The sequence below is a fragment of the Ambystoma mexicanum genome, chromosome 5q (assembly GCF_040938575.1).
Source record: "Ambystoma mexicanum isolate Mex_15411 chromosome 5q, UKY_AmexF1_1, whole genome shotgun sequence".
Taxonomy (NCBI): domain Eukaryota; kingdom Metazoa; phylum Chordata; class Amphibia; order Caudata; family Ambystomatidae; genus Ambystoma; species Ambystoma mexicanum.
In genome coordinates this window covers 278,345,731-278,370,100 of record NC_090933.1, presented here as the reverse complement: position 1 = coordinate 278,370,100, position 24,370 = coordinate 278,345,731, and the positions used below count along the sequence as shown (strand labels likewise).

Genomic DNA, 24,370 nt, shown 5'->3' with positions numbered 1-24,370 from the left:
GGGGTGCAGGACACACCTGAAGGTGAAAGTTTTAAAAGAAGATTAAGAAATACAGAGAGGTGTTGCAGATCAGAGTGGTCACGCCAAGGAGGAGCAAAGAACCAGTGGGTTTCAAAAGTCTCTGACTATACCCCACAAGTGAAGTGTGTATGAAAGAACTGTGTTAAAAAGGAAAGGTACACCCAGACAAGTTGAACTGGTGTTTGAAACTGAAAGGTGCCTGAGCTTGGGGAAGGGAACCCTGAGAGGCCTAACAAAGAAATCAAAGTGCATTTTGACGAAACTGAATTTGTATTGGAAGCTGAAAGGTGCCTGAGAATGGAGAAGGGAACCCCAAGAAGCCCAACCAAGTTGGAGACTTATTGTTTTTGTAGTATTGAAAGGATTGAAGCTCAGAGAAAGAAACCCTAAGAAGTTTCACAAAGAACTGTTATAACTTTTGTGGTGTTTTGAACTTGGACAAGTTGAAAGCGGCCTGAGTTTAAGGAAGGGTATGTTAGGGAGAATTCTCTGTTTAAGCTGAATTTCCTAACCTAGTGAGTCCCCCAGCAGCTTTGCTGGATTTTGGGGGTTTATTTTTTTTTTCTCCTGCCAAGAGTGAGACTCTTTTACCCTCACTCTTGGGCATGATTTGAGTGTGTTTCTTTGAGTCTAGATGTGTTTAATGGGCTATGGGGTCTTTTACTCCATAGGGCTTCATGTGTTTTTGTGATGTGTGTTACACAGCACCCTCAGTGCAGTGACACAGGGGTGTCATAGTGACCCCCCAGTATAGACTCCATACCCTGGGACTGACTACTGTCTCCCAGGGCATGTAAAGTCACCATTGACTTTACTAGTCTTAAATTCTGAACAGAACCAGTACAAACCATATTGTGGACGTTCTGGTTGGGGCAATTCAATTGCCCCGGGTTCTGTTAGTCTAGGGGGCAAGTTTTCTCCACAGAAGCCCTCCAAAGTGGTGCCACTCTGTCTGGGGTACTTAGGAGGGGTGGAGGGAAATTTAGGCACACTGGACTGAGTTTCCTAGGCAACTCAAGCCGCACTCCATCCTGATTGGCCCAAGTGGTGAGCCGGCCGGCTCACCACTTAGCATGTTTGAGTGACAGCTAGGCTGAGTGAATGGGGGTTTGCTGCATAAAAGCAGGGCTTTGGGGACTGGAACTTCAGAAGTCGCCACTGGACCTAAGAATCCGACGAGGGAGAAGCTGAGCCGACCTGCCACGACACCACCACCGGTGTAGCCCTGCTGGACTGCCTCACCACTTTTCCCAACGACAGAGGAGATCTCCCGCCGGAGAGTCTTCTTCCTTTGACTGGTGGGGATAACCAGTTTCATCGTCTTTTTGCCTTCCCGACGTACCTTGTGGCCGCCTTGCTTGTGCCAAGCACCCCGGCAACCGGGATACCACGTTTTACCACGACCGCGAAACAAAGGTACCACCTTTAACCGGAAAACTCTGCGGCTGGTTTCTTCCCTGGTAGTGCAACGACCTTCCTCTTTCCTCCAAGTCGGGATCTTCTCTTCCCCTGGACGACGACGCAACTTGCACTCACTACCAGGAACAACTGCCACCGCTGGAGGATCCTTCCCACTTAAGGTACTGTGTCCCTTGCTACCGACTGTACGGGGTACATTTAGCCCCCGGCTTTCGAACCTGGGTTAGTCTGGGACACCCTGGCTAAACTTTCTTAAAGCCACTCTAAACTCTTTTTGAACCCTCTGCAAGACTTTCTAAGCCTAGTGTAACTGTGTGATCTTGGGTGCATTTGTGCTCTGCTCTCTCTAAGAGTGGGCCCAGCCTTTGGACTTTGGCTCACCAGTGACTTTTGCTCTTCTGCCTTGCTAACAGTGTTCCTAAATCGTAGAGTGGTGTACCTTTCCATATTATGTCCCCCCCCCCTTTCTCACAAACTTATCAGAGTGCAATCTAGTTAAGCGCTCACCTCTTATGAAAATAAGTGGCGTCTTACTGGGATTTATCTGATAGGAAACAAAGGGGTATGTATATGACAATAATAACTGTGTTTAGAATATTTTACAATAAGAGTGCTGGAGTGTTTCAAACTGTGTGTTTTTAAATAAATAATTATATACTTTGATACCAAAGCTCTGGTCAGTGTTTGCTTGTAATATTGTGTCTGAGTGCCTATTGTGTATACTTTGCATACTGTCTAACTCTTCTTGAGGGAAGTCTGACTGCTCAGCCACAGCTACCAGGTAAATCTGGGTGGTACAGACTGCTACCAAGTGGGTTTACTGCCAACACCTGTAGTCTTAAATCTTTTGCAGTGGTCCCTAAGGGAACTGCACAGGTTTCTGCCTAACAGGGTATCCGGAGGAGCTTAAAGAAAGGAACTTGAACAAGTTGAAGATTGCAGAAAGGAACCCTGAGGAACCCAAAGACACTGAAGGTATTTGAAATCAATGCAATGGCTCTGTGGAGAAAGTCTTACTAACAGCCCATTTTGATTGAACTAATTTTTGTGACATTGACTGTTAAGCGGGTTCATTTCAACACTACAGCTAAGTCAATGCCTAGTCTGGGATGCTGAGGGAAACCCTTATTGATATATTTTTAGGTCCAGTTCATGTACTCTGGATGACAGCCCTTATATAACACCCCTCTCTTAGAATCCCCCTGACCCCACTGAGCCAAGAAGTAGGTTTGTTTTGCAAATTAAAAGGTTTATTTGAAAAATTAAACAATATATATATATATCACACTTTTATAATAAATTAATATCTGATAGTACACTGAGACATATGATGTGGATCCACAATGAGTAATGTTACAGTGGTACACTTGATTACTTAGGAGTAGTATAGAGGATGAGGTAGCTGAAAATGCTTTATGGTTTCAAGGAAATGCAAGGTGGAATAAAATGCAGTACTGCAAATAAACTTGATATGATTTAAACCAACAACAATGTAATCACTTTTTCTCTGGCAATTCACCCCCCCCCCCCCCCCCTATGCAATGTAAGAAGATGGAAGTAACACACACAGTCTTCAGGAATACAATCAAATACAATATGAAATTCAGTTCCCCCCCAGCAAGCTTAGAGGACAACAGGTAGAAGTTTGAAACACAGGCCCAAAATGCTTTTAAATGTGATGGCAACGGATGGGAAAATGTGCTAACTGATTTTAATTCCCTCTAGAGATTCAGGGTGAGTGAGAGATGCTTGTTGGTATTAGTTCAGGCTCACTTTAGCAATGCTCTATGAGTTATTACCAGGTTGCAAACGGATTTTAACAAAGGAAGGAATGGAGCTGCTATTTTGACAAGTGGAGAAATTGAGCCAAATTCGCAAATCGCGGTAAATTTCGTGAGTGCGTATTCGACATGATGTCAAAAAATGAGAAGCAAACGATTCATTATTTTATTTTTAAAGAATTCGAAAGAACAGCGTTCCTAATAGATAGCAGAATGGGCGTAAAAAAGGAACTAAGGTACCAGGGCGCAGCGCCTCTGTATATACTGGCCACAATGTCATGTTCGTGTAAGTAGTGTAGACACGCCGGGCGGAGACATGCTGTGCCCCTGGTGCCAGAAAAGTTTCCAAAGAGCAGCTGCAAAGGGAGATATCAAAGATGAGGAATCCGTAGGAGGAATTAGTCCATTAGAAGAACAAATAACTTCCTCTCACAGATTCCTCATCTTTGTTCTTTGATATACCGATATCCTGCTTGCAGTCTTCGGAAACCTTTTTCAACAGCAGAGGGTGCTGTGTGGTGTCGAGTCAATGTCCCTCGCCGGCTTCTATTCCTGTGCTTGGACGTGAAGTTGGCAATGGTACAAATAGGATGCATTGCACCTGCTGCCTAAGTTCTAGTTTTCCCCCTCTTTCTGCACAGCCGACTTCAGGATTAATAACCTGCATGCGGATTGAAAGAGAGAAGTATATTAAACATGCACCCACAGTTAGAGGGGTAGGCTGGGTGGGTGATGAGGAATCCACGGGAGGAAAGTAGAAAGAACAATACCAGGGGTAAGTAATTTTTTCTTCTAATGCATAGTGTCCTCCCACGTAATGTGCTAAAAAGGCGTGCATCAAAGGCCAGGTTGCAGCACTACAAATGTCCTGTGCTGGTACACCTCTTTGCAGAGACAAAGTGGTTGCCATTCCTCTAGTGGAACGTGCCCTCAGATTTTGAGGGACATTCCTCCCAGCTAAAGAATAACATTCTGAAATATAAAGAATGATCTAGTGTGACAATGTTTGTTTCGTTACGGCCTGACCTAGTCTGTGTCCAGTGTAACCCACAAAGAGTTGATTATCTTGTCTGACCTTTGCCACTCTGGAAATAAAAAAACGTAGAGCCCTTTTTGGGTCAAGTCTATGTAACCTCTCTTTCTCCTTGGAAGGATGAGGAGGTGGGTAAAAGGCTGGCAAGGTAGTTTTTTTTGTGTCAGACGGAATTCCGACACCACCTTGGGAAGGAAGGAGGGGCTAACCCTCAGGCCTTCCTTTTCCTTTAAAAATATAGTGAAATGAGTTTTCCATGATCATGCTTGTAACTCACTCACTCTGCGAGCAGAAGTGATGGCTAGCAGAAATATGTCTTAAAGGTTAATAACCTGAGTGGACAGGAGTGGAGAGTTTCAAATGGAGCTGCCATCAAAAATGTTAGTACTAAGTTCATATCCCAAGCCCGGACTATGGAAGAGACCAGCAAGAAAATATGTGGCAGTCCCTTGACGAAACTGAATGACAAGGGTATTTTATAATAAGAGCCTTCACTTGGTGTGCTTTTAAAGATGGATAAAGCCGCTAGGTAACACTTGGCAGTAGCCACCTGCAGCCCCTGGTGGGCCAGGTGCAGCAAAAACAAAAGCACTGCCAGGGTGTTTCAAGTGAAAGGATCAATATCTTTAGCTCTACACCAGCTGCAACACATGTTTCAATGGCAGCAGTACAGTGATTTTGTTGCTGGTCTTCTGGCCGAAAGCAACACCTCCATCACGCTTCCGGGATGTCCCATTCTTTGTATCTTAACCTCTCAGAAACCAGGCGTGAGGTTTAGAGTTCTGATTTCTGGGTGAAGAAGACAGTCTACCTCTTGTGAGAGCAGTTTCACTCTCTGGGGAAGACTGAATGGAGGGCAGATGGACATTGTAAGAGTGGATTTCAAAACTCTGCTCTGGTGAACAGAAGTTTCGGAGGCCACCCTTGTTAGTGAAACAGGCGTCACTTTTGAGAAGATAGCCAGACCAATTCACAGTGGCTTGGAGAGCAGTCAAGGCTAAGTCCCAAGAGGAGTGGGGGTGATCAGAGGTCTTTGATGAGCGCACACACAGTAAGACACCAAGAATTAACATTGGACAGAAGTATACAAAAATATACAATTTACTAGGCACAGGCATTAGCACAAGTGAAAAATTAATGCACAGTAAAAACACCACTCAAACTACACACTTTGCAAAATATATACCGACACTTGTGTCAATGAGATAAAGGTCTAAACCCTGCCAATACCTGTAAGGAAAAAGGGCAGACAATCTTATAGGATAGACAATTTTCAGAGATGGACAACCCTAACTTTATAAGTCCAGCCCTATGATGAATGGAGCCTTGTGCTCAATGTTCGATGCACACGTAAAAGCGCTCAGTCGTGCGTAAAGTCACAAAGTACAGTTTCTAAGGAGCTGGCAAAGTTAGGCACAGGATTCAGAAGGGTGAAAACAGGTTCCAAGAGTCAGGGGAGGATCTGCTGCGATGAACAAAGCTATTCCCAACGTTCGAGGGCTTTAAGAAGCACGGGCTACCCAAGCCAAAGAAAGGACCACAAGGGATGCTTTCTGCGTAAAATGCAATGGATGAACAAGGGTCCAAACTTGGCAGGTCTGGAGAGGGTTCGATTTCCCACCTTCAGTTTGGCGTAAAAGTGCACAGGTGCTGTGGGTGCCGATGCTCTCTTCTCGGTTGAAAAACAAAGAAAGCACAGATGCAGCTGGTCTCAGGGCACCAGAAGGAATGTGCGAAAACTGCCCTCAGCGAATGTCACTGTCACACAGTGACGCAGAGGCACGCAAGTCTTGCGGTCTGACGCAACCTTCTCTCTCGCTGCCCAAAGCAACTGGGACAATGAATTTCAGTGAAAAGGTGCTTTGCCAAGCAAGCTAGGATTCCCCAAAGTCTGGAGGCAAAACTTGATGCGGCAACACTCCTGTACGGGTACCAAGATTCAAGCTGTACAGGCCACTTTATTGCTCAGGAACACTTCCGAACAAGCTCTTTTGCAGGGCAACCAGGAGGGGTCAAGAGTGATTATTCCCACTACTACAAAAGGTTTGAAGCAGCTATGCAGGTCTTCTGAGATCAAGCGCAAAGCAGGGCTCTACATGGACAACAGCTGGCTCGGGGTGCCAACCTTCTATAGCGTGCTTCTGTATAGTCCTTGGATCTGCTCGGCTCTTCTGAATACTTGGCTCTGTTCACAGGTCTATTTGGACCTGTTGCTGATCTGCTGGTCTGCATTCAGGACCCCTCCTCATATCCACAAGTACCCGGCAGGCCAATGAGATCTGACCCACTCATTGTTAATGTGGATTTCTAAACTATCACCCGGTGGACAGCAGTTTAGGAGGCCACCCTAGTTTAGTGGAACAGGGGAACCTTCTGGACAAACCAGTCCAATCTATGGATACCATAATAATTATTATTATGGTAACTTGGCAGGCGGTCAAGGCGAAGTCTCAGTAGGGGCGAAAGTGATCGGAAACCCATAATGAGCACACACAGTAAAATGCCACAGAATACTCTTAGACAAGTGTATATAAAAAACAAATGCATTATAGGCCTTATAACTAAACACGGTAGTAATAAACAGCTACCACACACGCCTTACACTATTTACCATGTATACAAATGCGTTTTGCCTAAAGCAGATAAGGAGGAGTACACACCCAAAACCTGCAACAGAAGAGGTAAGTTAACACAAATATCGCATTATGCAGTTCTTCAGAGTCGATCCCTAACTTATGCAGTTCAGCCCTACGAAGTGGGGAGCCTTGTGCTCAAAAGTACAGCAGTGAGTAACAACGTACAGTCGTGCGTAAAAGCAAAAGCGGGTCCTCTTCAGGGAGCTTTAGCAGCACAGGAAGGAGCTTTAGGTTATGAAGAACAGTGTTCTATTATTTGAGGAGAGTCTACTCTTGCAGGTAGAGCGAGTTTCGGGAATAGCTAGGGAGCGCAGGCTATCCTAGCTAAGGTGAGTATCTTTTCAGGGATTCTCGTGTGTAAAGAACAATGGCGGTGCCAGGGGGCCACCAGTAAGTGATGCAAGTACTCACTGACCCTCGACACAGTCCGGGCCAAACTTTGACAGTCTAGTCCAGGTCACATGTAGGTGTAAGCCCTGCAGTTACATGTCGTTCTGGCTCTCAGCGGCTGCGGGACGGGACGATCATCCGTGGCGGGACAGTAGCCTTTTCTCAGCTCTTGATGAAGAAAGGAAGACAGTTCCAGTGCAGCACGTCTCAGGGCACATGGGGGCAGGTATTCAAGGCTCCTACAACGACTGTCACCACAGCAGGGCGACACAGGGACCACAAATGCTTGCAGCGTAGTGCACTCTCATAGATCACAACCCAAAGGAGCTACGACAATGAGTTTTGGCAGGAGAGGGCCAATGACCACAATTTAGCGATTCCCAAAGTCTCCAGTCTCAACTTCAGATGGCGGCGCTCCTATACGATACCCCAGGTTCGAGCTGGTCAGTTCGCTGGATGACCCAGGAACATTTCCAAAGAGGCTCTTTCCGAAGGTAGTCAGGAGGTGCTGAAAGTAGTTGGTTCCACTACTCAGGAGGGTCAAAGCACCCTTGCAGGCCTTCTGTGATCGATACAAAAGCAGGGGTCCAACGGGACAACAGCCTGGTCAGGGTGCCAATCCTTCCAGCACACGTCTGAATGTTCAGCGGGTCTGCTCTTTAATTTCAGGATACTTGGCTCCTCCTGTAGTTCAGTGTGAACTTCAGTTGATCGACCCAGAATGGATGCAGAGCCCCTTCTGTTATCCAAGATTCGTTTCGTGCTCAAATCTGGGATAGCCAAAGGAAGATCTGCTCTCTTGCATTCATGGCAGGCATGGGCCAATCACGGCTCACAGTGGTTCCAGTCATTTAGGCATACCAGACATACTGGCACCAGTAGTTTGGTTTGGGACCAGACAGTCCCAACCCTCTTCCTGGGCACTAGCACACGTGACATGCAGGAGCCTGCAAAAGATGCGGGTTTTGTGGGAGACTGCATGCCCAAATAAGGAATACCTTGGTCACTCGACCCGGGGGGAGGCAAAGGGACAAAATGACCAAAGGACAGAAAAAAGACTTTGCGGCACGGACATTTTCGGCACTGGGCACAGCTTTGGGCCAAACGTGGTAAACGGGATATGGTCCATCAAAAAGAAGTAAAAATACTTTAAAAGGTAAACTGCTGCCAGCAGTTCGTCCTAGGCACACTTGTACAATCAACAAAAAAATCCTTAGAGGGTGACTAGGGCCATAAAACAAAAGGGCCCCTATGTGCAGTACTGTAAGGTACTTGGCACATAGATAAATGGTTACCAGTAAATGGCAACATAGTCAAAGACTAACGGAAACAGTTTCCCAGTACTGACAGCCTGACAAATGTGTCAGTTTCCCCATAACAGATGAGCAAAAGCCAAGAAGAGTGCAGCTGAAAGCTGTTCCCCACTGGAAAAAGCCATGTTATGTAAGTCAAACAAAAGCAAAATGTTTTGGGGGTTGCAGGGAGGGGGGGATAAGAAATGGATGGAAAATTGCATCTAAGGGAAATCTTTCCTAAGACTCGTGCACGCCAGTAGTGGTCCAATCAGGGACCACTGGGGGTCTCAGTGTGGATTGGGACCAGACAGTCCCAACCCACTTCTTGGGTACCCACAACGTGACCTGCATTAGCCTATTGCATGCCCAAATAAGGAAGTTTGGGGGTCACAAAGACAAGGGAGAAGGCCAATAGACAAAATGGCCAAAGGAGTCGACAAAAGACCTCATGGCACGGCCATGACGGACACTAGCTACAGTCAGGAGCCACACGTGCTAAGCGTGGTATGGCTCAGTAAAAAGTAACTAAAATACATGAAGAAGCTTCTGGTGCCATCGGTCCACTCCTAGGCACCTTGTCTAGTCACCAAAAGCTCCTTAGTGGATGTCTAGGGCCCTGAAAACACAAGGACCCCATTGCACAGTACTGTAAGGCTTTGCACAATGTTAAAATGTTTACGAAGAGTGGCAACAAAGTGGTAAGACTAAGAGAAACAAAGTTTCTCAGTACTGACAGCCTGAAGGACGTGTTCCTTTACCTGTAACAATGAGCGAAAGCCCAGGGGAGTGCAGCTGAGGGCTGTGCTCCACTGGCAAAAGGTCAGGATGCTGAAACAAAAGCAAAAGGTTTGAGGGTCCACAAATATAGAGGGAAAGTTGCCTTTAGAGCAATGATCCCTAAAAGACATGTCTAGAAGTTCCAGGAACCATGTCCTCCTGGCCCAATCAGGATCATGGACTTCCCAAACTTCCTCAACCTCCTGAAGACCTGAGCAATGACAGGGACTGATGGGAACACATACAGGGGTGGAAATTCCCAGTCAACTACGAGCGCATCCTCCATAGCTCCTCTCTGAGGAAATTTCCTGGAGCAGAACAGATCACACTTTCAGTTGATACTGGACGTGAACAGATCCACCAGAGGGGTTCCCCAAAGGGTGAAGATCTCTTTAAGGACTTCCTGAGCTAACTCCCACTCATGGGAGACTGGTCTCGCTGCTCACAGCATCCGGCCGTCATATTCTCTTCACCGGCTAGGTGAACAGCTGACAGAGAAATCCTGTTTTGTAGAGCCCAGAACCAGAGCTGCATTGCCTCCTTGCATAGTTTTAGTGACCCTAGACCTCCTCTTTTGTTGAGGTAGTGCATGGCCACTGTGTTGTTTATAATTATCAGGATGTTCTTCCGGGATAGGAAGATTCCATCGGAGGAGATTTGATTGAATCCAAATCCAAAGAATTTCTTTGATCGGATTTGCCCGCAAATATATGTGGGGGTGGGTAAGGGCAATAAGGTGGAAAGGTGAAGGAGGAGCTGTTGGGGGTCTACCCCCGCATATATTTACAGCCAAATGGATTAAAAGAAAAAGAAATGGGATGGATTTGGATTCAAACAAATCTCCTCAATGAAATCACACAGAACCGTTCTTCCTCTGTATGGACGACAAGACGTACATCAGCACCAGTCTGATTACCATCAGCTCCAAAAGGTTTATGTGTGTCCAAAGACCGCTGATTGCGGGATAGCTCATGTGAGCTCCCCATCCCATGAGGGAAACATCTGTGACTACTGTTATCTCCAGGGCCAAAAGGGTTCTACTACAATCACATACTCCTCAAAGGCCCACCACAGGAGATCCTGCGCGACCTTGCTCAAGACCCGAAGAAGGTCAGTCATCCTGCCTTAGAATTGTGACCATTTGGATCTGAGGGCCCACTGTAGGGGCCTCCTCCTTAAGCGGGCTTCTGGTGCCAGAAAAATGCAGGATGCCATGAAGCCCAGCAACCTCAGAATGTCAAATGACAGTGGATGTTGGTCGTTCTGAAATCTCATCATGATCGGCAAGATATGTTGAACACTCAACTTGAGAGGTGAATTTCAGATTTTGGGAAGGTATGACCTGAGACTTCTTGAAGTTGAATGAGAAGCCCAGTTTGTGGCGAGAGGAAACAAGTTACTTACCTGTAACTCCTGTTCTCCAATATGGGTCTGGCATGGATTCACACGCTCATGAATATTTCCCGTCGTCAGGCTGAGAATCCTCAGTAAAAGAAAACAAAAGTTTCACTTTAACTTGAAAACAGTATTTCTCCTCTAACCAATCACTGTCATTTGGGTCATACTGCCCCCGTCCAATGACAGTCCTCTCCCTAAGCTTCACCCCTTAAGGCCATCTTCAGATTTAGAAGCACAAAGTGGCAGCATGAACCAAGAAGAGCCACAGAGGGGAAGTCGGGAGGGTTTGCATGTGAATCCATGCCAGACCCATGCTGGAGAACAGTAGTTTAAAAAAAGTAACCCTTGAAAACCTACAATAACAGTGCACCCCAATCCAACCCGAACCCGTCTCCCAGCCCTCCCCACTTTGCTCATCCCAACCTTCACCCAACAAAGTTTGAATCCTCACACCGGCCCATCCCAGGAGGCTCAGTGCCCATTACCTAGGCCTTTAGCGACAGGCCGCCATGTCCAATGGCCTAATAAAGTCTGGATGATCCAGAGGCATCAGATGGGGCACGCGGGCTCCCTTGCCCTGCCAAGCCAGGCAGTGCCAGACGAACCAGCACCCACCTCTGACCTCTATCTTCTGATTTCTTCCCCGAAAGTCATACTTCCCAGATTGGCAGGTGGTCTAAAGCTATCACAACAATCCAGGAAACTAAGGTCTCCCCACTTTCTCTGCCCCGTCAGTGTCCTTTACACAATCCCTGGGATAGAATGTTGATCAACTTCTGCATAGTGTGTGTCACATCCTGGGGTGAGTCTGCCCTCAAGAGCCAGTCGTCGAGGTAGGGGTAGACGTGCTGACCCCTGTTCCTCAACAGACTGGCTACTGCATTCATGATTTTGGTAAATACTCTGGGAGCAGCATTCAGGACAAATGGGAGAACCCTGCACTGAAAATGCCTGCCCATGATGGAGAACTGTAGGAACTTCCAATGAGGGTGCCAAATTGGTATGTGAATATATGCGTTCTTCAGTTCTAGGGCACATAGCCAATCTCCGGGACAGGGACACTTCGCAATTTGAGCTGGTGTTACCATTTTTAACTTTTGTAGGGATAGTGTCATGACCCTTACCCCTGGCCCTCACTGGCAAGTCAGCCTTCCAGTTAGGGCCAGGTCAAAGGCCTTAAAACCTCATCCAAGACTCTCTTGGAGTCAGTCTTAACCATCATGAAGACCAAAATTAGAATGGGACTATTTAACTTGGGGGGGAGGGTTCAGCCAACATGGAGGCATACACATAGCTCAGTTACAAGGAACTGAGCTATGCTGTCTAGTCTTTTGGGTGTGGCATGCCTGGGACTACTGTACCTGGACTACTTTGGGTGTGGCAGGCCTGGGACTATTTTACCTGAGACTATTCAAACAGCACCCAAACAGCAGAACATGCTTTGCGTTATTCTGCTGTGGGCAGCATAACGCTCACCGCGTCCAGTTCTTTGATGCCAGCTTACCTGAAACCAAGGACCTGCAGAGAGAGAAAGAACACTACGAAACTTACCTGGAACAGTATCCTGTCTTCAATCCATCGCTGACTCCAGTTCCACTCACCTAAAGGTACGAATCATCCGGCACTGCATGTATCCTGGAATACCATGACCTGAAAAGAGGATAAAGAAAGACAGCATTAATAAGCGTTTACTCACACTTCCTCCCGAATGAAGAAAGCCACACAATTCTTATCTGGGTAGTCATCTCCCGGTCAGTATCATTGCTGGAATATTACGGCGTTCGTCAAAGAACATTGCAACCTGCAAGGAGAGAAAAGTCACAGGTTAGCAATATAAAAGGCGAAACAGCGCCACGCATCGTGCATTACTCACCAGACAGCATCGCGCACACTGCGCTTTCGCCTACGGGCCCATGCTCATCTTCAAACTGCATGACAACACCAAAATACCTTTCCAAACCTAAAAGGAAAGAAGCAAGACATTATTATTCGAACTCAAAGGAACATAAGAACTGCATATAAAGACTGTAAAGCAGCAAACCTACGGAGTCGCAGCAGGCCTGGATTCCCACAGGGGGGCTTGCACCAGTGAAGTAACTTGGTCGCAGCTCGCCACCCATATCTACGTGCCCCTGCCACGAGGAGCAGGACGGAGAATCCACCTTTTACAATATTAAGGTGAGGAGAAGGCCCAAGGGGGAGGAAGGAGTTGAGGCTAAGGGAGGTGGGAAAACAAAGACAATCTGGTATTGAATCCAGCTCTCCTATATTGCAGACCCATCTTTAACCAGAGGCCTTACCAAGGGACCGGGAGAAGGTTCGAGAGTGCAAATCATCCAACCAAAGCTGGGTGGCGTCCCTGTGGATACCAGGTGAGCGTAACAGGTGGATAGAGATTGAGAAATGATAGGTTCATCACCACACTCGGGCTCGCCTGGTTTTTCTTCCGGATAGTGAAGATCCTGGAGTAGAATCCTGTGCCTGCTTCCACTGAAGGGACCTCTTCCACCGTTCAGGACTGTACCAAGGTCTCCACCTCACTGAGCTGTGCAGGGGAGCCTATCTGCAATCGGGGGGGGGGGGGAGGGGAGAAGAGGGAGGGGGTTGAGGTACAGGAAGACGAAACCCTTCTGAATCCACTACAAGTAACCTTTGGTCTGAAAAATGGCAACACCTTTGACAGAGCTACTCTGCCTCCGACAGGAGACTCATGGACCCAGACATAGACGTCACTGTTTCTTTGACTCAGAGGCTGATACTTAGGAGGGGAGCGAATAAAAGCCCTTCATAGTAGTCCTTTGTTGCTTACGCCGGTTAGCAGTAGGAGACCGGTCGTGCGCCAGGATCTTCTCTCCTAGAAGCCCCTAAGGTCCCCAAACGCCGTGACCTGCTTTCTTGCCTACCTTATGAATGGGGAAACTCTACACTGCTGACTTGCCAAGCACTGTGGGGGAATTGGCCATCTGGGTGTTGGTCTTTTTGGTGGGAATTCCTCCTCCGGAGGAATGGAAAAGATGGTTTCTCTCAAAGGGAAGATCCAAGATTGTATCTTGTACATCAGTAGTAAACCTGGTGGCATACATCCAGGCTGATTTCCTTAATTCCACACCAATGCACATGCCCCTGCTAGCTGTGGCAATGCCCAACAGACGTGACTAACAGGTCTAGCGCAATGATTTTGGCCTTGTAAAGGCCTGACTTCAACCCTGCCTGCTTTTCCAGCAGAATATCCTGAGTAAAATCTGCAATCTCCCTCCATAGGGGTTGATTAGCAGCCTCTAACAATGCATTTGCGTTAGCCTGACGCAGATGCAAATCTGCACTGAGATAAGCTTTCTTTCCCAATGACTTCAACTTCTTGTCTTCCTTACTTAGCACAACTGCAGCCTCTAGGAAATCCTTCTGAAGTGGGATTCCAGACTTGAATGAGGTTTGGAGAGCCAGAACCTCTGCTAAGACTCCCGCCTCCGGTTGCTCCTGAAAGTACAGGGGCACCCCTAAAAATTCTGCCTAGCACAGCAACCTCTCGTGAAAGGCCTTAGCCAATGAATGGGCATCGGGCTGATCGTCGTCATCTGTGCCCTGTCCCTTGCAGGACAAACTCGGCTGGTCGTGTGTGCCCTGACCCAGTGCCGGGCCCTTCGGAGGTGGTGGAGGAGTAGATGGTGGATGCACAGGCGGCTGAGGCATTGGCACAGTGGGAGTACAAGGACTGGAAGGCACCTCATGCGGCTGGGGATGCACTTGTGGATAACCTCCCTGATGAGCCCCGACATTTGATGAGACTTCATTAATTACAGAAATCTATAAAAACATCTGTCCTCGCCTGCTGGGGAAGCCTGCACTGAGGAACGTGTATTCCCCGCCGTGGGCGTCCATGTCGACGTGACTGGGATCCTCAGGCCCTGCCTGGGCTGCAACCCCGGCTTGGAATACCTCAACAGGCAAGGGGTAAGACGTGCAGCATGGGGTATCACCACTGGACCATTCAACCGTGACCAATGGTTCACCTTTTCAGCCAAATGTCTGGTAGCCTCTGCCGCTGTCTCTGATGGAGACACCTGCACAGAAGATGGCGGGGCAGATCCCCTACTTGCAGCTATTTTCTGACCCTGCTTTCACTGAGCCGGAACCTGAGTGCGTGGGGAAGTGTTGCCCGGAGTGCCACTCTGAAGAGGAGGTGATGTTGGACACTCGGTACTCAAACCAGTTCTCTTATGGACCTCAGAACTTGGTCCAGGAGGCGAAACGCCTTCAGATGTCGAGCTGGTAGTTCTGTGCAATGGCGTACCATTAGGCCAAGATATAGCCTCACAACCTGGTGGCCTCTCTGACACCTGACCGGTCAAAGAGCTTTTATGCCCCTCAGTACCAGGCCCGGTAGGATCCTTGGATCTCGTGTTGCAAGCACTGGCAGCAGTGTGGGCCTCAGGCCTACTAACAGTAGTAGGATCCTTACGACGCTCCCAGACTGAGAACTCCCAGCAAAGGAGTCCCCTTTCTGGGATGACTAAGAAAAAGGAATATCACTTACTTGAGGCGTGCACAATTCTTCAGATGGTACAGAACACCTGGAGATGATCTCTCTCCACCTTGCTAACCTGTTTTTAAACTACTGGAGTGTCATCGCGGCGCACAAACCCCACCTATAGTCGGGGCCCAAACACTGCAGACAGAGGGAAGGTTGTCCGACGCAAGGAAAAGCACGCCACACAACCTGCACTGACCAAATCCAGAGGAACCCAACATGTGCCAGGTTACCGGGGGAGCCGAAGGCCGGGGTTGACAAATATTTGAAAGCTCTATGTTGAAGAGGAAGTGTGCAGCTAAAAATTACGCAGCTGAGGTAAAGATGCCTGTTCCCATCAAGCGGATAAAAGGGACTGAGGATGGCGGCATGGTTGGCGTGCGCAGTCACGCCTATCAGCTCACCCATTTGCACACAAATGTAATAAATTAAATAAATGTAATAGGGAAGTGCTGATTTTTGTGGTGCAAAAGGCTCCGAAATCTTTCCAGACGGGGACACCCATACAGTGTGGAGGAAAGGGGACAGGATGTAGGAGTAAGATGTGGACCCCTCGCCTCCTTAGAGTCACCAACGCCATCAACTTGGTGAAAACCCTTGGGGTGGAGGTCAGCCCGAAAGGTAGTACATGAAACCGATAATGAGAACTGCAATGGTGAACCTCAAGGTACTTTCTGTGCTTAGGATGTATAGGCACATGAAAGTAAGCATCCTGAAGATCGAGTGCCACCATCCAGTTCTGTAGCAGTAGGGTTTGGAGGATCTGTGAAAGAGTAACCATTTTGAATCTGTCCTTCCTGAGGAACTTGTTCAAGTGTATCAGGTCCAAGAGGGGTCGTAGTCCTCAGTTCTTCTTGCGAACGAGAAAGTAGGTCGAGTACCAACCTTGTTATTGTTCCGCTAAAGGTACCCTTTCCATGGCACCCTTACTCCAACAGGTAAGGAATCTCTTGTGGTAGGAACAGATCTGGTTCCCAAAAAGATTGCTCGCTCGGGGGACGATGTGGAGATCTTTGTAGAAATGGGAGACAGTACCTGTGAGCCACTGTCTGAAGGGCCTATGCATATGAAGTAATTAAATGCCACTATTGCAGTTGTTGGGTCAACCTGCCTCCCACCAGAGTCCTGTGAGCAAAGTGCTCAGAGAGGTTTTGGGGCTGTGGCAGAGTGCAGTGACGAGGTGGCTTCCTGAGCAGTTTTTCCTCCACAGCCTCTGGGGGCACGTGTGACCCTCCTTTGTCCTCTCCGATTAGCTTGACCTCTTCCCCTTTGGCCAAAAGAGTTGTAATAATGAAAGGAACGCCCTCTCCAAGCCTGAAAAGGCGGTTATTGCTGCGGAGGCTTTTGGATGGCTGCCCCTAAAGATTTTGCCACAGCCTTAGCAGCTTGCAGCTTTTCTAAATGGTCGTCTTGCTTTGGGCCAAAAAGGTTGGACCCATCAAAGAGTCTTGATTGGGCTTTGGGGGCAAATCGAGACTTGCGTAACCACACAAACCGTATCACCCCACTGGAGCACATACACCGGCTGACTATGTCTGATGCATCAAGACCCGATTGAAGCGACTGGCAAGAGGCATCCTTACCATTGTTGATGAGATTATAGAATCCCTCTCATCTCACCTTCAGGAATGTTTATCTGCAGGCTGTGCAATAGTATTCCACAAGTATTTTGCCAGATCACAAAATGCATTAGGGCTTTTAAAGCCATGCTTCCAGCTGAGAACACTCTTTTTGCCAAGGTGTCATTTTTTGTTGCCCCTATCCGGGGGGGATGGTCGGATAAGCTGCAGCCTGAGAAATACAGATAGCTGCCTGCATGCAGTGATACACAAAATTGCAACCTTGCCAATCAGGGCTTTAGATGACAGCATTAGCCGCTGAAAGCCAATAGTGTATTCAAAGTATGTGCCAAAAATGCTGACAGTAGTCTGTTGTAGCACTTCCATTATGCAGTAGTGAGCTACAAGGAATATGCAGGCCTAGTATGAGTGATAGGTCACATTATGCATTGTTGATAGGCAGGGAGAGGGCTCTAGCTCTGTAGCTAATAGACATTTTTGCAGTGTTTGGAACATTATGGCACCTATATAGCGCTTAGATAGCCAGTCTTAAGCGCTATGAACACTAAGCTATGAGTGCATGCCTTTTAGAGCTTGCAGATGGGGTTAATACATCCCTGCTTCGCTTAGAATATTCTGCCTCACTAACGGTAGCCCTGCATGGCCCCAAGCTAATCTTCCTTTTCTCTGGGAAGGCACTGATAAGACATTCCTGAGCTTTCGCGCAGATGGGCCAGGGAGGGGCTCAGAAGAAGCACAGTGGAAATTAACAGAGTTGGGTTTTTTCCATGAGCCAGCCTATATTTTGCACAGGGAAAGTTCTGGAACTGTGCGTCATGGATGGGCAGCACGAGATTATAAAATATGCATGCTCACATGACTCAGGTGGGAGATCGTCCTGTGGACTTGGTTCGAGCAAGATCAAGTGCCCGGAATTGGAGCTCTGACGGCACCCAGCAGCGCTGTCCTCTGAGCGGGGCTTGTTACAGCTAGCTTATGAGGGCCAGGGTCTCCCAGTGCTGATTGAAGGGGCGTAAGACTGTGTTTCTCTATGTTTCTCTATGTTTATCTAAGTTCTATGTTTCTCTATATTTTGCATTTCTCTAAGTTTTGTGCTTTGTAATCTTCTCTAACTTGAATCCCAAATGTATATGAAATTCACTGTTTAGAATAAATACTAAAACTTATTGAAGGTGTCATTTGTCACTAGCATGAGATCACTGCTCAGCACAATAGAACCTGTATTTTGGGCTGAATTGGGTATTTTTTGCTCTCAAAGGGCTGGCCCCGAGGAAGATTTTGCCCATATCAAGACACTGCACCACCAAATGTTCTGGTGTAGGTTGCCTTGAAAGAAAGTCAGGGCCCGAGGAGGTCTGGATATCTTCAACAACTTCTTGTTTGCAGCAGGAGTGGTGTCAGTCTGCCGCCAGTTCGCTTGAATAGTTTTTTTTTTTTTAAAGCTGAATGAAAGGGCATCACAGGCTCTTTAGGGGGACCTTTATCCAGGATATCTGCAAGTTCATCCTGAGTTACGTCCTTTGCAGGACAACCCAGCACAAATATTCAATTACCCTGTTCATGATCGTTCTATAGGCCGCATTAGGGTGTGCATTCACATCTGGATTGTCGAATTCAACCTCAGGGGAGGTATCAAAACCACCGGCTTCTTCCAAACAAGCAGCCAGGTCCTGTAAACAAGATTGATCAGGTACATTGGTTGTTCCAAAACGTTCATACCCGAAAACGGATAATGTCGTCTTCCTCCTCGTCTTTCATGGAAACAGATAAAGATTTCAAGAAATCTTATTTCAACTGCGGTTTGAAACTCAAAGTTGGATCTGAGATAGACGTCGAAAGGCCCTTCCGACTTCGTTGACAAGGATGCTAGAGGACCGTTTGGCTTCAATGTTGTCTCCGTGATTGATACCATTGACGCTACTCGAGACAACATCCGCGTGCTATTCTGCCCCAGGCTTTTGGGCACTCAAGTCTTATTTGATTGCCTGCCAGTCTTGGTAGACGCAGTGGGATCGTTAGCATTCTTCAGCTATTTCAAGAGACCAGGAGGGTCCGCTTTCGAGAATACATCCATCATTTATTGACAGAACATTTACCCATTCGCCCGCTGAGGCCGTCTTATCAAGAATATGTACTTGACGCTTGTCGGGCAAGGAGTCAGTAGTTGAGGAGCGATGGGTTAGTTTATTTTACTTCTTTCATGATGATGAAGAAGAGTGGGGGGAGAGTGTTTCTTGGACCTTTCTGAAGACTTGTCTCAGGTAGAACTTCTTCCTTTGGAAGATTTTCTCTTTGAAGGAGTAGACTATGGAGACTTTAAAATCAACCAACCTAGGGTGAGTTTCGACCTTGCCTCTTTAAAGGCCTTACTGGTCATTGACTGGCAGGAGCCCACTCAATGACTGTGTTATTTGCCGAGGCACCAGAGACAATTTCTGTGCAGGTAAGTGATCGACATCTTTGAGGCACCGTCCACACACCTCTTAAAGCCTGTCTTCGGTATTGACACCATGAAAATTCACATGGTTCAAAAAAAAAAAAAAAACTTTACTCGTAGATTTGATGTGGCAAGTCGAACCGTTCCGAGGGCATGATGTGCATGCGGAAAACAGAACCGAGACAACGGGTGCTGTGCATGGTATTCAAACTGTCATCGAGGTCACGTCTGGATGTAGGAAAGGTAACCATCTAGTGACATTGACTCAATGCCACACAGCGCCTTCTTCTGTCAAAAAGTTTTTCAGATACTGAAAAATAGGATATGGATATATCAAAGACGATGAATCTGCAGGAGGACACACTCCATTAGATAAAAAGTATACGAGGCCATGGGAAGCTGTTTGCTCCATATATACTGCCACGGACGTCACATCGAACATCATGGGTGTCAAATGGCACTGACGGGGAACACAAGGAGTCCCTAGCCGCTAATAAAGTTAACGAAGGAAGTGGCACTGGAGAAGACAAATCTAAGATGAAGAAACTGTGGGAGGATGGAATCCATTAGAACTAGAAAGCAGTGAAAGCATTTATGCATGGCACATACAACAATAGTGTCATACAGTAACTTACAAGGTAGTTAACGTTAATTGCTTAAAAAAGGGAAACTTACTCTTCTTCAACAATGAGATTGCTTCATCCACTCTCCTTTTAGCTGGGGAATTTTTCAAAATCACTTTCGCCTGTGGCAAAATAGAGAATACAGTACAACGATTTATTACAATTTCACCTGATATTAAGCATCAAGACATTGGGGCCACAAAGTTAACCAGACACAAAGCTGGGTGACCATGACAAATCCTGCAAACAGCTTTGACCGACAAGTCAACAATAGGAATCATCATGCAGGCTATTTGAGGGCCCCACTGATTCTGCAAGAAGATTTCCTCAAATTAAGGGAAGAGCTAAAAACAACCGTATTGTTGACAGGTGGCTTTGTGTTGTGGATGTGCACCTTTTATTGGCAGATAGTCCTCTGCTTGCTTGGACAAGGAAGCAACCCATTTAACAGTTCAAAAGGATGGCCAATTATGATACTTACATTAACATTTGAGACCTTAAATTATAGCCAACTCCCATTCCATATACTACACTACTACACACAATGTGATGAAGTACCCATCTCGTTCTATGAAACAACACAGCAAAGCCTCGGGCCACAAGCCGCCCTTAGACAGTGGATGTTGAGCCTGGGATTGTTAAGGGGATGATTTATCCTGGTCACATGAAGGAGGACAATTGCAGTGCCACACCACAGGCCTATTGCCCTCACCTGCAACGGTCCACAGCCACAGACTGACCTCTGCTAATTCAGCCCACCGGTGCTGTCATTCTGCAGGGTTTTTTGTGCCTGCCTGGCTTTTTCCCTGCTATCAGGCTGATTCCAGGAGGCTCGCCCCTGACACCCTTTGTTATCATTCGCAGGGCATAGTGGTGACCTCCTGGAACAGACTATTTCTTCGACAAGAAGGGTACATGCAAACAGCGCTCAGACAACGCCAAGTCGAGCCCTTTGAATCCGTCTGCCTCTTCCACTTCAGTTGAGAGCAAAGAGGAGTTTGGGGTGAGTTCTGGGACGTGGTCTCTGACCACTCCGTACTGAACAAGAATAGCCTTGCAGGATTCCAATAGAGACAAACGAGTAAGATTGAATTAGACAGAAGACTATCTGAAGAAAATTCAACAGCCAACAATGCATCAGAGGAAGAAATTAACTTGGCGCCTGCTTTAAGATGATTGTGTAAAAAAATGGCCAGCCCACCGCTGGGGTGACCAGTCACACCTTTTTTAGAACCTGTAAAATAAAAGCTGGATTGAGGGTCTGGGACTCCTGAGTGATTGGACCTACGGTATTGACTAGGTCGGGGCAGGAGGTTGAAACTCGATAAAAGAATGAGCTTCTGATTCTAAAAGAGAGATGTGACTGCCCAATAAAGTAAGATTGTCACAGTGGTCCCAAATGAGTTTTAGGATTATCCTAGAGTGGAGTTGGCATATCATTCTTTGGTTGTTTAGTGTGGCCAAATTAATCCAATCAATATCATCGGACTGAAGAATTCTTAAAGTGGGAATCTGATTAAGCAATTTTAGCATAAAAGAGCGATCAAGGCGAGAGACCCCATTGATCAACGGATCACTCGTCCACCCCATAATGGTGGCGGTTTTGTCAGTAATTTCATGGATCAACACATTGTCACAAGGTGTGGTGGAATTGCTGAGAATGTCATTTGCTGCCAACTTAAGTGGTGCAGGAGGTCCCTCCACAGCACCAGATGGATCAACTGCTGCTTGAGGTTGGGCAACAATGCTCGCGTTGGGGTCCTTGATTTCCTGATTTTCAGAGGCCGAAGGTGTCTTGGCAGGAGCAGATGACTGATGAGATGTTTTTATGGCTATTACAGAGTAAAAGCTCGATAGCTGTGTTTGTTTGATGGCTCCATCGTCCATCAAAAGAGGAGCAGGATCTTGAAGCGAGCCAATTGTTTTCATCTTTGGAGATTGAGTTCTTTCATTAGTGATTTCTTTTGATTTTTTGCCCTTTTCTTTCTTTTTCTTTTTGAGCGTGTCACTGGGAATACCACAGGAGAATTCAAAACTTGTATGAGCGATTTACTTTCTTCATTCAGCTGTTGCAAATCCAAAATTTCATCTACCACAGGAAGGTTAAACATGTTTTTCATATTAGAACTATGTGCAGTCATCTTGGTATTAGGCTGATTTTTAGGTTTTTTTATTAAAGGAGTTGACTTTGATGGCTTATCTCTTAGCAGTACATGTTTCCACCCTCTTTTGTTTGCTTTGTAAGAAGTGAGAAGATGAGTAACTGTATGAGGGGGACAAGTTCCTTCCTACACCCGCCTGTCTCCGAGTTGGTGGCTTTGTCAGTATCAATGATGAGATCTACTAAGGGAGGTGGACTGTTTGGATCATTCAGGCCAACTCAGAGTCAGCCTGCGTTTGATGGTAGCTATTAAGGTCGCAGGTCCCTGTAGTGGATGTTGTGTCCTGGTTGAAGTGGCCATGATGGAGATCAGTGATCTTTTTTTCATTAATGTTAATGCAGTCCCACAGTTCCCTTAGGTTTCAAGGACAAATGGCATCAGACAGGGGATCAGCATTACAGACAACAGAGGCGTATGAAGGTTTCTACAACACATGGGTTGAAGTGGGGGCATCAGTTTGAGTTGGTATGTTCCGTGAACGTGTAGGTAGAGTTTTTGCGCGACCATAGAAACAAGTCTGACACCTGAAACGCTGCCAATGTCAACAGGTTGAGGTGGCAGACATTTTTCACAAGCACACATGAATCCTTCTAGCCGATTCAGCTTATTCAAGACTTCAGATAGAATGGATTGCATATGGCGAATCTGTATGTGGGTGAGGTCATGTCCCTTATCTAAAAGGTTTAGTATTCTTGATAACACTGGAAATGAGTATGTTTCAGAGGAAGCAGAGAATTGAAATAAATCTTTCTGGGGTGTAGATTGATGAGCATGAGGTGTAGCTGAGTTAGGGAAGGGCATTCCATTGGAGTTGGCATGAGAGGGCGAACGGTGTAGCTGATTTTTGTTCTTGAATTTAGAAAAAGAGTCATTGGTAGGAGACGTGTGAGCCCTAGTAACACATAAGTTATTAACGGACAAGGGCGCGTTAGATTGCGATGTGTTGAGTACGTTGATGATAATGGTGGTTATTGTTCTGTGTGCCACTACTTATTGTGTGAAGTGACGACAGGGGAAAATAGATGCACGTCGTCGATGTTGTCACAAGGAAATAAATTAGGTGTGCATGGTCCCAATGAAAGCCTAAATCGTTTTCCCAGTTCCTCCATAATCGCTGGTGCCAGACTGGAGACATCTGACACAAAGTGATTGAGACTACGTATAGTTTGAGTTTCCTATGTGAGCAAGTTGGAACGAGAAAGCGTATGACACTGATCAACTACAAAGGGAAAATTAATGTTGCATCCATCATTGTAGAAATCAGGACAGGAGGCGGTATTGATGCTTTAAACAATACTTTAATTCCTTAAGGTTCCTGTAGTCTTTGTCCTTTTTAACAAACTATAATGTGCTTGGAGGCGGTTTCTTCACTATCCTCAAAGTCTTGGAGATAGGCTGTTCCTCTGAAGTCTCCTTCTACTCACTCGAGCCCGGATAGGCCCACCATCCACTTACTCTCTCCTCTCTGGGATTCTGAAAACAATCAACACAGGAGAATTCATGTTACCCCTTATATACCTTGTGATAGGCTTATGCCCCCACTAATCAGAACCGGGCCTTGTCTTCCCCACCCTGATAGGCCGCTGTCTATAGAAGCCAATCGTGAGAAGAGGAGTTGCCGTCCCCACCCCCTCTCCAGCTTTCCCAGTTCTTGGGGCAGAACCTCTCCAGTGTCCATTCGGGCAACATTGCTCTTGCAGCTCCCTCCCGCTCACGTCACTGTTCAAGGACTGCTGTGGGCTGCCGAGAGTCCTTCCCCTCCCACCTCCGACATGCCTCCAGGTCCGCCCCCTTTCATGGTGTCTCTGTCCCAGAGCCGCGACGGCCATGGAGAACGTGCCTGCCGGCGGAGCTTGTGAGGTACAGGGCCATGGGGTTTGTGGCGAGTTGACAAGTCGAGGGACCGCTCCGCCTCTGACGTCAGTCCGGCGCACAGGGTGTGGGGCATTAACCCTTCCTGCATGCCACCGGACCCCATTGGAGCAGGAGGGCGGTCCTCTCTTAGCCTGTCGCCGCGGCAAGGGCGGATCCTGTCTTGCCGTTGCCGCAGCAGGTGTAGCCGTTCGCCATGGGTGCGGCAAGAGTGGATCCTGCCCTGCCGTCACCGCACCATGCAGACTAGGTGTTACGGTATGTTCCCAGGCTGCACCTTTAAGCGGGCCGGCACCCGCACTGTCCACTCCACCCTCACAATCATGAAGAGAAAATGTAGAAGCATCACGATTGAAAGTGAATACGCTGTGAACTTGTGCATGAGTAAAACTAGGAGTGGCAATAATGCCGTTGGGTT

The 24,370-nt window shown here is 47.1% G+C and overlaps 1 protein-coding gene across 1 annotated transcript in view; it reads right to left on the bottom strand.

Moving 5' to 3' along the window:
* The window catches only part of RTTN (rotatin), a 2,784,523-nt gene that overhangs the window by 17,613 nt on the left and 2,742,540 nt on the right, over nt 1–24,370 (bottom strand). The window contains exon 49 of the mRNA XM_069620779.1: nt 19,971–20,040. Within this exon, the coding sequence (XP_069476880.1) occupies nt 19,971–20,040 (70 nt within the window). The remainder of the gene's footprint in view (nt 1–19,970; nt 20,041–24,370) is intronic.